General features: G+C 45.8%; 1 protein-coding gene and 1 long non-coding RNA gene across 2 annotated transcripts; both read right to left on the bottom strand.

The window, feature by feature from the left end:
* Positions 1 to 760: 760 nt before the first annotated feature.
* On the bottom strand, positions 761 to 1,407 carry LOC103590885. Its single transcript, XR_550516.1, has 2 exons — positions 1,298 to 1,407; positions 761 to 1,175 (listed from the first exon to the last, which is right to left on the bottom strand). It is a non-coding gene; the product is annotated as an uncharacterized LOC103590885 (long non-coding RNA).
* Positions 1,408 to 1,550: 143 nt separating this feature from the next.
* Positions 1,551 to 8,762, bottom strand: PGAM1 (phosphoglycerate mutase 1 (brain)). The gene is made up of 4 exons (XM_008573214.1): positions 8,450 to 8,762; positions 4,503 to 4,777; positions 3,255 to 3,435; positions 1,551 to 2,188 (listed from the first exon to the last, which is right to left on the bottom strand). Exons 1-4 carry the CDS (start codon positions 8,586 to 8,588, stop codon positions 2,019 to 2,021), a joined length of 765 nt encoding a protein of 254 aa, XP_008571436.1. The 5' UTR covers positions 8,589 to 8,762; the 3' UTR covers positions 1,551 to 2,018.
* Between the last annotated feature and the right edge of the window lie 4,911 nt (positions 8,763 to 13,673).

The following is a 13,673-nucleotide window of genomic DNA, read 5'->3' as shown; positions in this document are numbered from 1 at the left end:
TCCAGTAATCTTTTCAAAGGCCTTAGAGAGAAGGCACATGTGAGCAATGCGCCTTCCCAATTGTGTCTATGATGTAATTACACTCCACTCCACTAAGTTATTTTTTGAAGTTATGTATAATTTCTGAGGATGTTAATTAGTTGACTGGCAGGTATAAAATTTTAGGGAGCAAAATGAAAGGTGTGAATCCAAGTTTACAAATTACTAATAGAAAAGGGTTAAAAGTAAATCTGGCAAAGGCTTTACTTACTCTGAAGAGGGGATAATGGAGTTTCAGATTTGACTTTCCAATCAAGGGATATTCAGTAAACAGCACCACTGAGCAAGAGCTGTAGAGGGGCAACATGATGGAGTGCTCAGCCAGGAAGACCTGCCCACCCCCTACCTCAGTTCTCCAGGCTGAGGTGAAAAACCTAGTGAGACAGGTGGTTTTCTTTTCTTTTTTTTTTTTCTTTTTAAAAGATGACCGGTAAGGGGATCTCAACACTTTGCTTGGTGTTGTCAGCACCACGCTCAGCCAGTGAGCCATCCGGCCATCCCTATATAGGATCCGAACCCGTGGCCTTGGTGTTATCAGCACCGCACTCTACCGAGTGAGCCACGGGCGGCCTGAGACAGGTGGATTTCGACCAGATTGTATAAAGTTGTGACTGGTTGCCCTAAAACTCAATCTGTCACACAAAGACTTGGGTAATAAGAGACATCTCAATTTGAATGCTAAGGTTTCCTCAGACAAGAGGTAATGAACATCACATATGAAAATATTGCACATCACTCCTTTATTACGCTGGAAAAAAGTTTTAGTACAGTTATGCTCAAAATGAATACTGGACCCATGTGGCAGGACCAAGCAACTGGAACATGATTCAGAAATCAGATACAGTCAGACACACTTGGACATGAACAAGAGGCATTTCACTGCCACAAACAAGGCAGGGAAAGGATTCTAAAACACACAGCAGGATGCACTCCTACCTCTTAGAAGTCGAAGAGCTTATCCCATACTGGTGTAAGGAATGGCTTATTTTCTGATGACCACATGTGGGACTATTTCAACCGCCATTAGAAACCCCAGAAGGGTTTTTATTTTGTATTATTTATATTTATATATATATATATTTGTTGTGTGTGAAAGTAAATGCAACACATAAACTTAATTTAGGATTGATGCTAACCTTCTGGAACCAGCTCCTCTGGGGTCAGGGAGGAAACAACTTTTTTTTTTTTTTAAATGATGACCGGTAAGGGGATCTTAACCCTCGACTTGGTGTTGTCAGCACCACGCTCCGATGCTAACCTTCTGGAACCAGCTCCTCTGGGGTCAGGGAGGAAACAACTTTTTTTTTTTTTAAATGATGACCGGTAAGGGGATCTTAACCCTCGACTTGGTGTTGTCAGCACCACGCTCAGCCAGTGAGCGAACCGGCCATCCCTATATGGGATCCGAACCCGTGGCCTTGGTGTTATCAGCACCGCACTCTACCGAGTGAGCCACAGGCCGGCCCAGGAAACAACTTTTTAAAAAAATCACCATGCACGTTATATCTGTCTTCCATGGGAATGACTAGAGCCCCCCAAGACAGTGACCTGACTACAGAAGAGTACAGGACTGGCTCCCGAGAACACATATAGACTCCCTTGCTTCTCCTCACTGGTCATGCCTTACCATAGTTCCTCCCTATCCCTTACTCAAGCACATCCTTAGTAAACAAAGCAGTAGCAGAAACACAAGTTACTACCTCAATGCTCTTGGATAAGAGGAGCCTACCCTCGGCTTAGACTGAGAACCCATGCCCCAGAGGTGCTATCCTGAATAGATTCTATAAAAGGAATGGGTGCAGGAGACAAAATGGCTAAAACGAAAAGGGGAGCCACCAATTCCCCATCTGCAGCTACAAATTAGGGGGCCTACAGATGTGGTCAGTATGATATATGCAGGGGAAAGGTGCAGAGGAAGAGAATGGGCAGGGAGGGTATTCCTTGGAGGGTGTTCTCCATAGTAGTCTGCCTCCTCGCCTTCACTTCTTGGCCTTGCCCTGGGCAGCCACAGCTTCCATGGCTTTACGCACGGTCTCTTCATCCCCCAGGAACTGCATAGGCTTGATGGGCTTCAAGTTCTTGTCTAATTCATAGACAATGGGAATACCAGTTGGCAGGTTCAGCTCCATGATAGCCTCTTCAGAGAGACCTGAAAACACCCACCATGGTCATCCACACAAGATAAAAATCCACATCACCTCAAGACACCCTTTCCTTTTTTTTTTTTGCACCAGGCCAATATGGGGATCTGAACCCATGACCTTGGTATTATGAGGCTGTATTCTAACCAACTGAGTTAACCGGCCAGCCCCAAGATGCCCTTTCTGATCTTTGTAATAGTAGTTCTGACCTGTACAATGGGAGAGCCATCACCCAAGGAATGACCCCCAATACTTATTTCTTAGCCACTAAACTGAAAAGAACGAAAGGGTATACAAGATTATAAGATGAGCTTTGCACAGTGGCGGCAGTATAGCCAATGAGGTTTATCCAAAGCATGATTATTATTAATTAAAAGAAAAAAGATTCTAAGATGGGCTACCAACAAACTTCAGAAAGGTGGCCGGTTAGCTCAATTGGTTAGAGTGTGGTGCTGATAACACCAAGGTCCAGGGGTTGATCCCTCTTACCAGCCAGCCACCAAAAACAGAGAAAGGTATATACCACAAGTATCTCTACACCAAAGTGGGATCTAGAAGCCCACAATTAAAGCAGGACTATACGCATCTCACACATCTTATATAGTCCACCCAGCCTGCCAAAAAATCAGCATGTTTGGGCCTCTAGGCCCTCAGGGGTGAAATAATTTAAGATACAAATTCAGATTTGTGTGAAGTTGTTCTAGGCTGTGACTAAGGAAGATTTTATCAGCAGTTTCAATTGGCAATCCTAGTGCAGAGGTGGGCATCTCAAATTTTAATGTGTATCAAATCACCTGGGGGACAGATGGCAATTCTGAATCAGGTCTGGAGTGGGACCTGACATTCTGCATGTATAACAAGCTCCTAGGCGGTCCAGCCGTCACTGCCCTGAAGACCATGCTTTGAGAAACATGGGGAGAGGAGGGTGTTTTTCTACTAAGTGTCTACACTGTCTCTAAGGCTATTGATATGTCCAGGCCTTTCCTGAAAATTTCCTTTGTACTAAATAAGTCCCTGATTATTAGCAATTCTGCTTTATCCCTCCTTGAGGGCCCCTTTAAAAAATGTACATACCCTCCAGATGTTTGACAATGCCCCGAAGGCTGTTGCCATGGGCTGCAATCAGTACCCGTTTCCCCTCCTTGATCTGGGGAACTATTTCTTCATTCCAAAAGGGCAGAGCTCTGGCAATAGTGTCCTTCAGACTTTCACAGGATGGTAGCTGATCTTCAGTGAGGTCTGCATACCTGCGATCCTAAACAACAACAAAGAAACCCAAGTTCACCAATTATTAGCAGTTGCATCTATTAAATGGCTCCACAATGTATTGAGTCTGCCCATTCCTCATCTCCAAAGGGATTAAGTGATAGGTGAAGGTCTCTCACCAGGGTCTAGAATGCAGCTGAGAGCTTGGGAAAAGAGATAATTATTATCCTGCCACTTCTTCTACCATTACTTACTATCGGCAAGATTTACTGTTCAAAAGAAATATAACTTAGGGGCCGGCCCGTGGCTCACTCGGTAGAGTGCGGTGCTGCTAACACCAAGGCCGCGGGTTCGGATCCTATATAGGGATGGCCGGTTTGCTCACTGGCTGAGCATGGTGCTGACAACACCAAGCCAAGGGTTGAGATCCCCTTACCGGTCATCTTTTAAAAAAAAAAAAAAAAAAATAAAATTTAAAAAAAAAAAAAAAAAAATAAAATTTAAAAAAAAAAAAAAAAAAATAAAATTTAAAAAAAAAAAAAAAAAAATAAAATTTAAAAAAAAAAAAAAAAAAATAAAATTTAAAAAAAAAAAAAAAAAAATAAAATTTAAAAAAAAAAAAAAAAAAATAAAATTTAAAAAAAAAAAAAAAAAAAGAAATATAACTTAGAAAAGAAAAAAAAGCGGGGGCTGGCCAGTGGCTCACTTGGGAGAGTGTGGTGCTGATAACACCAAGTCAAGGGTTAAGATCCCCTTACCGGGTTACCTTTTTAAAACAGAAAAGAAAAAAAATTTAAGCAACAAGGCTCTTCTCAATTCACTTTAATTTGCAGTTAGGAAGGCCCTGAGGCCATGGATGGGTTTTATAAACATAGCAATAGAGATATAATAGCAGAAATAGAAATTCTTCTTAGATAAACAATATAAACTATCAACACTAAATCTTTTAACAAGTGAAGGTCATTCCTTGGAGAACAGATTACAATTAACTGCTTTATCACAAATTAAAAACTGAGAAATTAGACAGATACTAATAAAAGCTACAGAAAAAGAGTGAGGCCCAGATTCTAATGTCCTGATTCTGGGTAGAGTGAGCAAACCTCAGTTTGTCCATACCTTACTGATGTTGCTGTAGAAGGGATGGTCAGGCTCCATCGGAGGTGGTGGGACATCATAGGAGCGCCTCCAGATCTTTACTTGGGCCTCACCATGCTTGGCAGCAGTTTCTGCCTTATTGAGGCCAGTCAGACCCCCATAGTGCCGCTCATTAAGGCGCCAAGTCCTCACTACTGGCAGCCACATCTGGTCAATAGCATCCAGCACTGTCCAGAGGGTCCGGATTGCTCTCTTCTGCACTGAGGTGAAGCAGATATCAAACTCATAGCCAGCATCTGGAAATTAGAAGTTCAAAGTAATAAACTAATCAGGTCTACTCTAAGCCAGAATTTTCTTACATATAAATTTCTTCTACAAGTAGTTCAAATGAAAATTATTTGGCTAAATATCTTATTTTGTATATCCTTGTAAGAAATACAATGTTTATGTTACAGATACACCTCCTAGTGGTTCCCAAATAATTCATCTAACCCAAGGTCTAAATCCACTGTCAACCAACTAACCTGAGATCTGTGCTGCTTATCCTAATCTCCAGAATGTTGTACTTAAGCACATTTCAAAAATTTATTTCTGCTTCAATTCTTCAGATAAAAGAATCCTAAAAACTTGGAATCTCTTCCTAAATAATAATAGCTAACATTTGTAGAGGGCTTACCATCCATCAAGCACTGGACTAAGTACCGTAGATGTTTTATTTAGTCGTCACAACAATCCCGTAACGATACAATCCTTACAACCCATTTTACCAGATGAGGAAAATAAAGACTAGAAGAGTTAAGCACATTATCCAAGGTCACAACAATTATGTAAGAGATTAAAACCCATGCTGTGTGACTCCAAAATCCAGCTGTTAGCCACCATCTCTAGCTACCCCCATTTTCCTAACCCCTAAGAACCCTGGTGTTTGTATTTTAATTAGAATTGTCACTTCTGATAAATACTTACTAGAACTCTTGTCTAGGGAAAATAGGATTTTGAAGTCTCATCAGGATACAGCAAGAGGTCTTAGAGGATGCTAATAAAGTTCAGTTTGTTGCATGAAATTATATTTTCACTATGGAGTGTGGAAATCACATGACAAGCTCTTAATCCATGGTTTCTCTTCACTGCATTCAAAGTGCCAGCCTTTTCCCAGGTACGCTCAGAAGAGTATACCTACTTAAGTCAAGTGGTAAACCAAGTTTAGGAAAAACAACTCACTGAAGAAAGAGCAAAGGCTGAGCACAGTCTGATTGATTGATTGATTATTTATTTATTTATTTATTTATTTATATATATAACTGGTAAGGGGAACTTAACCCTTGACTTGGTATTGTCAGCACCACACTCTCCCAAGTGAGCTAACCGGCCATCCCTGATTCATTTATAAACAAACCTCTCTCCTCCATACACAGTAGTTATTGTGGCAGGGGTAGTAATCAAGACTATGTTGGCCCAACCAATAGGTTACAACAATTCAGTCTTATTTCATGTTTCATGAAAGATTACTCCCCCTCCCACCTTAATGGGAAAAGAACCCTTTCCCTATGTAGTGGGCCAGGAAAACAGTCCTGTTTCCTCTAGGAGGCCACAAGGCCCTCCTCAAAATTCCACACAAACTTTCCTGGTTATTGCTTCATACTGAGATTAGCAACAGTAATTAATAAAATGTGAACTGAATTTTCCTGCCAGTCATTCAACTGAGAAAGAGGCCAATAATAACTATATCAATGGGGGAAGGGAGGATTAACCATCAGGGCAACCCACCACCAGACAGATCTCATCATTGAACCTCAGGACAAGTCCTAGTAGACTCAGTTATTGTCGCCTCCCTGACAGTAAGGAGAGGAATGGCTCCCCAACGAACAGCTGAGTCATTAGGGAGTGAATACCTGTAAGTAAGCCTCAGCACCCAGGCTGAAGAGCTACAGGTTGTTTCACTGCAATTAATTCCACTCGCAATGGAGTATCTCATTTTGGATGCACAAATTGGTCTTCAAGGAGAAAAGCAGTTCCCCTTATGACTCTGAACAGAGAACACTTAAGGATCAAATCATAAAGCCTCTTCCTTTAACTTGGCCATTAAACTAAAGTACGGCCTAGGGGCACTCCCAGGGGTAGGGGTGGGCTGTGTGGTGTGGACTCTATCCTTCACCAGGAGACCCCTCCCTTTCTCTGCAATAGGTTACATGGGAAACTCAGTTCTCACGAGCTTCCTCCTCAAAAGTACAAACCCTACTATCACTTAAGGCACTGATGCATTTAACATACATATCTTAGATCTTTTATATTATTAGATTATTCATAATGGTCTTCATTCAGAGTTTTTGCTTTTAGTCTTTTGTTCTTTAATGTAAGCATCTGTGATGCTCATAATATATAATAAGACTTTAAATCTGATTTTTTACATTTAATGCTAGGAGGGTGGCTGATTAGCCTACTTGGTTAGAGTGTGGTGCTGATAACACCAAGGTCAAAGATTTGGATCCCCATACTGGCCAGGCGCCAAAAATAAATAAATAAATAATGCTACCAACACTTACTTTAAAACTGAAATAGGGTCTTTTATTTTACAGAGATTACAAAGTTAACCATTTGATCAGTCTTAGAAGACGTAGCCAATCTGCTTTGTCCTGGGCTAGTCATCAGCAAACCGCCACAGATTCATACAGTTCTTCCTGCCAGAGAGCTAAAGAAAATGGCCTCCTTTACCGGCACTTTCCCTTTCCTGGCCTCTCCTAAATGGTATGAGGTCACACCGGGCCATCCCAAAGCATTCACCACATCCTCCCCCGCATCTGAATTACATTTCCCAGACTTTCCCAACCTTTGCTTCATTTCAAAAGGATGTACAGTGAAGGCAAGAAGCTAGGTAGAGCGACCTGGGGACCAAAAACGTGTGCCACCTCGACCAGGCATCACTGACTCTTTAGAATGGCTGCTGCTTTGTCCAGAAGTTAGAAGGGAGCAGGGCAGGACCTGTCCTAATCATCAATGGAAGCACCTTTTCGGTCCAGGGACTCTGAATTGTTGGCAGAAGGGAATGCTTCCTTATTGGCATGCCAAAAATCACAGAGCAGACTGAAGCAGGGGGCAAGCCCGGATAGGCGAGCGTTATCTCACTGCCACTTACTTGCTCCTTTGCCCAGCACTCTACCAGTTCCTCTCACCTACCTGTTACTCCAACCAGAACTGGGGCAAAGACACTGGACTCGGAATAAGATGACCTTGGCCCAGTCATCTTCCGATCGTCACTTTTCCCAACTATAAAAGGGGACCTGGGAGGGACTGGAAGGAGGAGAATAAAATGTCTACTTTATGGGATTGTAGAGAAGATAAACTCAAATCCTTCATTCATTCACTCAATTACACGCGTTTTAGACACAGTATTTGTGGAACGCTGCTGAACAGCAAAGCCCTACTCAAGCACGTGGCTTTCTTGATGTCTAGAGGCCAGTTAGGCCCCCAGCGCAGCCTCACTTCCTCCGCTGCTGGGGACGAGCGAGCGTGTGGCCTGCCGCTTCGCTAGGTTCCGCAGCCGCTCTTAAGGAGGCTCGGTTACAGCTCCTGTAAGGCACGGACATTCTCCTCCAGAAGCTCCAGGACTTAAGACTACTGGCCCTGGGGAGGGGACGCTAAAAAGGCCTGGCCGCCACTGTGGCTCCATCCGGGGCAACCCGTCCCCGAATTGTTAGAATTTCGCAAGGCGGTGTCTTGAGGGCAAAGGACTGCGAGACGACCGTGCCGGGTCCTCTTGCTGGTGCGGTCCCTCACGCTGCACTAGGTGACCTTGAGCACGTCGACTCCCCACTCTGCGCCCATTTTCCCACCTGCCAACTAAACTGCTGGAGAGATGCTGCCGGAGGAGTCGGCGCTCTCCGGGGAGGTGCGGATGCGAGAGCCAAGCGGACTCGGACACCCGGGACCTTAGCAGCCCCGCCCGCAGCGCGCCCCGGCCCGCTCCGTACCTCGCAGCGCCTGCCCGCCGCGCTTCGCCTCCTCATGGCCCGCTGGGCTCAGGTCGGCGTCGTACCAGCCGCTGAAGCGGTTCTCCAGGTTCCAGGCGCTCTCGCCGTGCCGGATCAGCACTAGCTTGTAGGCGGCCATGGCGGCGGGATGCGGATGCGGCGCCGAGTAAGCTTAGCGGATATTCCGAAGTCGCAACCCGCCCCCTGGCCGCGCCTGCGCGCTCGTGTCCCACGCCCGCTCCCGCGCACTTTCTCTCCCAAATCTTTCCACTCTCTCGGGACCGCCCTCCGCCCGCCAGCCGCGAGCATGCGCCCCGATCCGGCGCTGCGGCCGCCGAGGGGAGGGGGCGCGGGCCGGAGCGCCAGGGCGCATGCGTTCTCCACCGCCCGCCTCGCGTCCGCCGCGGCCGTCACGGAGCGCACGTAAGCACGCGAAGGCGCGGGGACTGCCGCCCTGTCCCGAGCCGCCGCGCTCTCCTGTTGCTGTCATTCGTAAGCCACTGCGCGCAATGAAATGGCCCGATCTCTTGAGCCGCCCTGGTCACTGTCCCATCCTTACGCAGTGATTCGCACACCTGTGTTCGAATCTTCGGTCTTCCAGTTTATTTGCTTTATCTTTGGGCAGGTCGCGAAATCTCTCTCAGCCTCATCTGTAAAATGGACACAGTAAATACTTAGCTGCTACCTATCTACCTGGAAGGGCTCGGTAAATAGTAGTTGTGACTATTGCTATCTCATTTCAGCAGAACACTGATCGTTTTACTCTGATTTACAGAGGAGGAAACTGACTCTGACTCCGGTGATTCCAAAGCCCTGCTCTTTACCTAACACCGGCTGGTTATCCCGTCTGTCCACTGTCTCTCACACTTTCAAAATCCTTCCTGGATCTCCAACAATGAGGCAAACTCTAGGCCGCTTCAAACATTCCAGAAAGGGCTATTCCACTCCTAGCCCCAATCTGTAGTTTAATTATCTGCTTATCTAGATGGCTTTCTCCTGCCCATGTCACTGTCTCCTGGTTTATTTCAATCTCGCCGCCTGAATGAGCACCAAACACGAGCCAGGCAGGGCTGGAGCCAAGGATGGGTCAAATGTGCTTCCTGCCCTTCACAAAGACATAAGGCAAATAAGACCCGCATGTAAATAGCTAACAACAAAACTTCGCTGTGTGCTATATTTTGACAGAGGTCCTAGAAAAGTTTTAACATGAATGGTAAAACAGCTACTACATGCTAGGCAGTGTTCCAGGTGCTTTACCAACATTAACTCATTTAATCCTCATATCTTTATAATGATTCCCACTTACAGATGAGGAAATTAAAGATGAGGTAATTTGCCCAAAGTTACAGGAACCACGATTCGAGCGTAGGCCAGCTGGCTTCAAGTCTGTATACTTACCTACTGCTCTCTGTGGCCTCCATATTTTTTGTTGCATTTTAGAAATTTGTTGACTTGAAGAGAGGCAAGGATTTGAGAGGCAGAGAAAAGGCACTTCAGGAACAACATGAGCCAAAATGCAAAAGACCAGTTTATAGATAAATTGTCATAATAGCCACTGTTTGTAAGTAAAGAGTTTAGTGTGTCAAGTGTTTTAATGTATTATCTCAACCCTCTACAATTAGTGTAATGTGGGGCTATTATAGCTCCATTCCATAGATGAGGAAACCAAGACCCAGAGAAATAATTTGTGCAAAGTCACAACTAGGAAGTAGAGGAGAAACCAGGGCTGAAACCCAGGCCGTGAATGGCATAGTCTGCACTCTAACTACAGTACTCCACTGCCTCCCTCCTCTGTTGCTGGGAAAAGATGGACTTCAGTGACTGGGGAGATGACTGGGATGAGGTGCAGCCCTAAAAGCTGCAACCAAAACTCACAGGATCCCAGGCCCGCAAAGCTCCAAGAGCCCTCAAAGGGCTCTTGGTTCAAGCCCCTAGGCATAGCTCCCATGGGAGTCTTTCTGAGAAGACTATCTTAGGAAGTTCCCCCTCTGGCCTTCCCTGCTGCTTGATCATCCCAATCTGATGTCCAGACCCCTCCCAGGAGAGTTTTTCCAGCCTTAACCTTGGCTTTTCAGACTGGATTTTTGTCCCTCTACCTTGGCCCTAATCCATGCTCCCAGTCTGACTCCTACCGTGTCCATTTCTGCTCCCTCTGCTCTCAAGAAATTCAGGATTTCTGTGCCCTTGTCTAGTCAGGTCTCCCATTTCTGCAATAAGTAGGAAGTGTGAGTAGGAAGAAGATGCGGTTAGGGCCGGCCTGTGGCTCACTCGAGAGAGTGCGGTGCTGAGAACACCAAGGACACTGGTTCGGATCCTATATAGGGTTGGCCGGCTCGCTCACTGGCTGAGCGTGGTGCTGACAACACCAAGTCAGGGGTTGAAATCCCCTTACCGGTCATCCTTGAAAAAAAAAAAAGGAAGAAGATACGGTTGGAAACACGAGTTCAAATATGTCTCTGTCTCTGGTTAGCCGTGGGACCTAAGATGGATCACTCAATTTGTCATCCTCAGTTTCCCTATCTGTAAACTAGGGCAATAATCATATTCATATCCCCATAAGGCACTGTAGTGAGAAATAAATGAGATTATGGGGCCGGCCTGTGGCTCACTCGGGAGAGTGCGATGCTGACAACGCCAAGGCCACGGGTTTGGATCCCATATAGGGATGGCCTGTGGCTCACTTGGGAGAGCGTGGTGCTGACAACACCAAGTCAAGGGTTAAGATCCCCTTACCAGTCATCTTTAAAAAAAAAATAATAAAAAAATAAATAAATGAGATTATGCATGGGAAGTACTTCGCACTGTGCCTAGCAACTAGTCATAAGTAATAATAAATATATTATTGTTAACATATTAATAATAAGTATTAGCAATGTGATGAAGAAGGCAAAAGAGATTTAATGAGGGCCATCAATTCAGAGGGTGTGATTGTGGAGGTACATGGTAGGGGATGACTTGCCCACTGGGATGGAAACTGGGCAGGTAACTAGGATTCTTTGGGCAGGAAGCCAAGGGAATCTGTGCCACTGGCCTTGGGAAAGAGCTAGAGAATCCTGTTTTATTCCCTTCACCAGCCCCCTCTGCCTCCAAAAGAAATCTCTTATCTCCTTGGAATTCTGACGAACTCTGGTAACTTTTTTTTTTTTTTTTTTTTTTTTAAAGATGACTGGTAAGGGGATCTTAACCCTCAACTTGGTGTTGTCGGCACCACGCTCAGCCAGTGAGCCAACCAGCCATCCACATATGGGATCCGAACCCGGGGCCTCGGTGTTATCAGCACCACACTCTCCCGAGTGAGCTCTTAACCCTTGACTTGGTGTTGTCAGCACCACGCTCACCCAGTGAGCAACCGGCCATCCCTATATGGGATCCGAACCCGTGGCCTTGGTGTTATCAGCACCGTACTCTCCCGAGTGAGCTCTTAACCCTTGACTTGGTGTTGTCAGCACCACGCTCACCCAGTGAGCAACCGGCCATCCCTATATGGGATCCGAACCCGTGGCCTTGGTGTTATCAGCACCGTACTCTCCCGAGTGAGCCACAGGCCGGCCCCGGATCATCAGTTTTTTATGCATGCATTAGACCCACCCAACTACAAATTCCTTGAGGATGGGTACTGCATGTCAACTATTATATACACCCCCACACATGCACATGCACTTAGCATGATGCCTTTGCCCTTGGTAGCCTCCCTGAGTGTCCCTGGGTGTCAGAGTTAGGAGATACCTTGAAAACCCTCCAGTACAAGTCCCCACCTCCTGCCACTCCCAATTCACATTTTACAGATGAGAAAAGTGAGGTGAACAATTCAAAGAGCAGGAAATGAGCAAAAGACCAGATTTATCAGTAAGGAGTCAGAGGTGGTCCATGGGGAAGGACCCCAAAGTTGGGGCCTGCCATGTCAGAAGAGAGAGGCAGTTGCCCAGACAGATCAGATAGGAAGGGGGCCAGAGGGCTATGCCCACTCCCGTGGCAAGGACCCTGAAGTCTTTGCAGCCAGAAGCCAGAATTCCTGGGCAGAGATGGGGATCCATTTAGTGTCTATCACAATGTCTTGAATCTGGGAAGAAGCTTTAAAGCCTATCAAACCAAGGAGGTTTCTTAAATGCCAGTAAAAGAGCAGGAGTAAACCAGTGTGTTTGGCTCACCACTCCTTTTTTTTTTTTTTTTTTTTAATTTATCTCTGCTGAACACAAGACACAAAGACATGTGTCAGGGCTGATTCCTGAGCCTTCTAAAGCACTGGGAGGACACAGGAGAGCATTTACAGGTCCTGAGAATAAAGCAGGTGGCAAGGGCTTTGATCTCAGCTGGGCTCCAGGACACCCAGCATCCTCCCATCCATTTCAGTGAGCATCTGAGGGATCTACTGCACAGCCCCTAGACAGGGCACTGCACTCCTTCTTTGCCCTGTAGGGAGCAACTGAGGCCTTCCTGCTTGGACTGTGGGGGTGGCGGTGAGGGCTCTGTGCCCCATGCCCTCTTAGCAGTCATCCATGGGCCGGGGGCACTCACCAGTCATGAGCTCTAATGAATAAAATCCATACTGGGCCTTCATCTCTATCTGGGGCCTCCAGCCAGCCCCTAAACCCTGAATTCTTAGGACAGAAAGCCTCCCCTTCCAGAGCAGTGTTTAATTCCTCAGGCTCCTGGAAAATTCTCAGGACTTTAACAAGCTTATTGGTTAAGCCGTTACAAAAACTCAGATAAGGATAATCAGGAGTCACGGCCCTATTACCCTTCACTGTCCTTTAGGATAATAGAGGCCTCTCTCAGCCTTCCATTCCTATTTATTTTTTCCCCACAGAAGAATAACTCCCTTATCAACTACTGAACATTCAGTGAAGACCCAGATTTAGAATTAGAGTGGGGCTAGACAACAGTCTTATGACACCACGGTTGCAGGTTCAGATCCCAGTATCGGCCAGCTGCCAAAAAAGAAAAAAAAAAAAAAAAAAGAATTAGAGTGGGGCAAATCAAGTTTTCTGCTGGTGGAAGGAGGGCCCCCAGGACTTCCCATGAGAACACCACATGCCTTTCCTTGTTGAACCATCTTGCAAGCCCATCACCTGAAACTCAGATTTCCCAGCTCAGCTGGTGTGTGAGGAGGAGAGGATTTATGCCTCAGAGAGGGAGTGAGCCCGTACAATGCATCAAGACTCTGAGCTTCTAGGAAAGAAAGCAGTGCTTCATTAAGAGATGAAGCCCATGCTCCAGTCCTCAA

This window comes from Galeopterus variegatus, unplaced genomic scaffold, assembly GCF_000696425.1.
Source record: "Galeopterus variegatus unplaced genomic scaffold, G_variegatus-3.0.2 Scaffold891, whole genome shotgun sequence".
Taxonomy (NCBI): domain Eukaryota; kingdom Metazoa; phylum Chordata; class Mammalia; order Dermoptera; family Cynocephalidae; genus Galeopterus; species Galeopterus variegatus.
This window is presented reverse-complemented; position numbering and strand designations above follow the sequence as displayed.

Excerpts from the sequence above, each read along its gene's own strand:
- PGAM1 (XM_008573214.1), bottom strand. The coding sequence starts at position 8,588 with ATGGCCGCCTACAAGCTAGTGCTGATCCGGCACGGCGAGAGCGCCTGG. Across the intron at positions 4,778-8,449 it reads CGGCGGGCAGGCGCTGCGAG|ATGCTGGCTATGAGTTTGAT; the intron begins GTACGGAGCGGG and ends TCTAATTTCCAG. Across the intron at positions 3,436-4,502 it reads TCTACAGCAACATCAGTAAG|GATCGCAGGTATGCAGACCT; the intron begins GTATGGACAAAC and ends GTTGTTGTTTAG.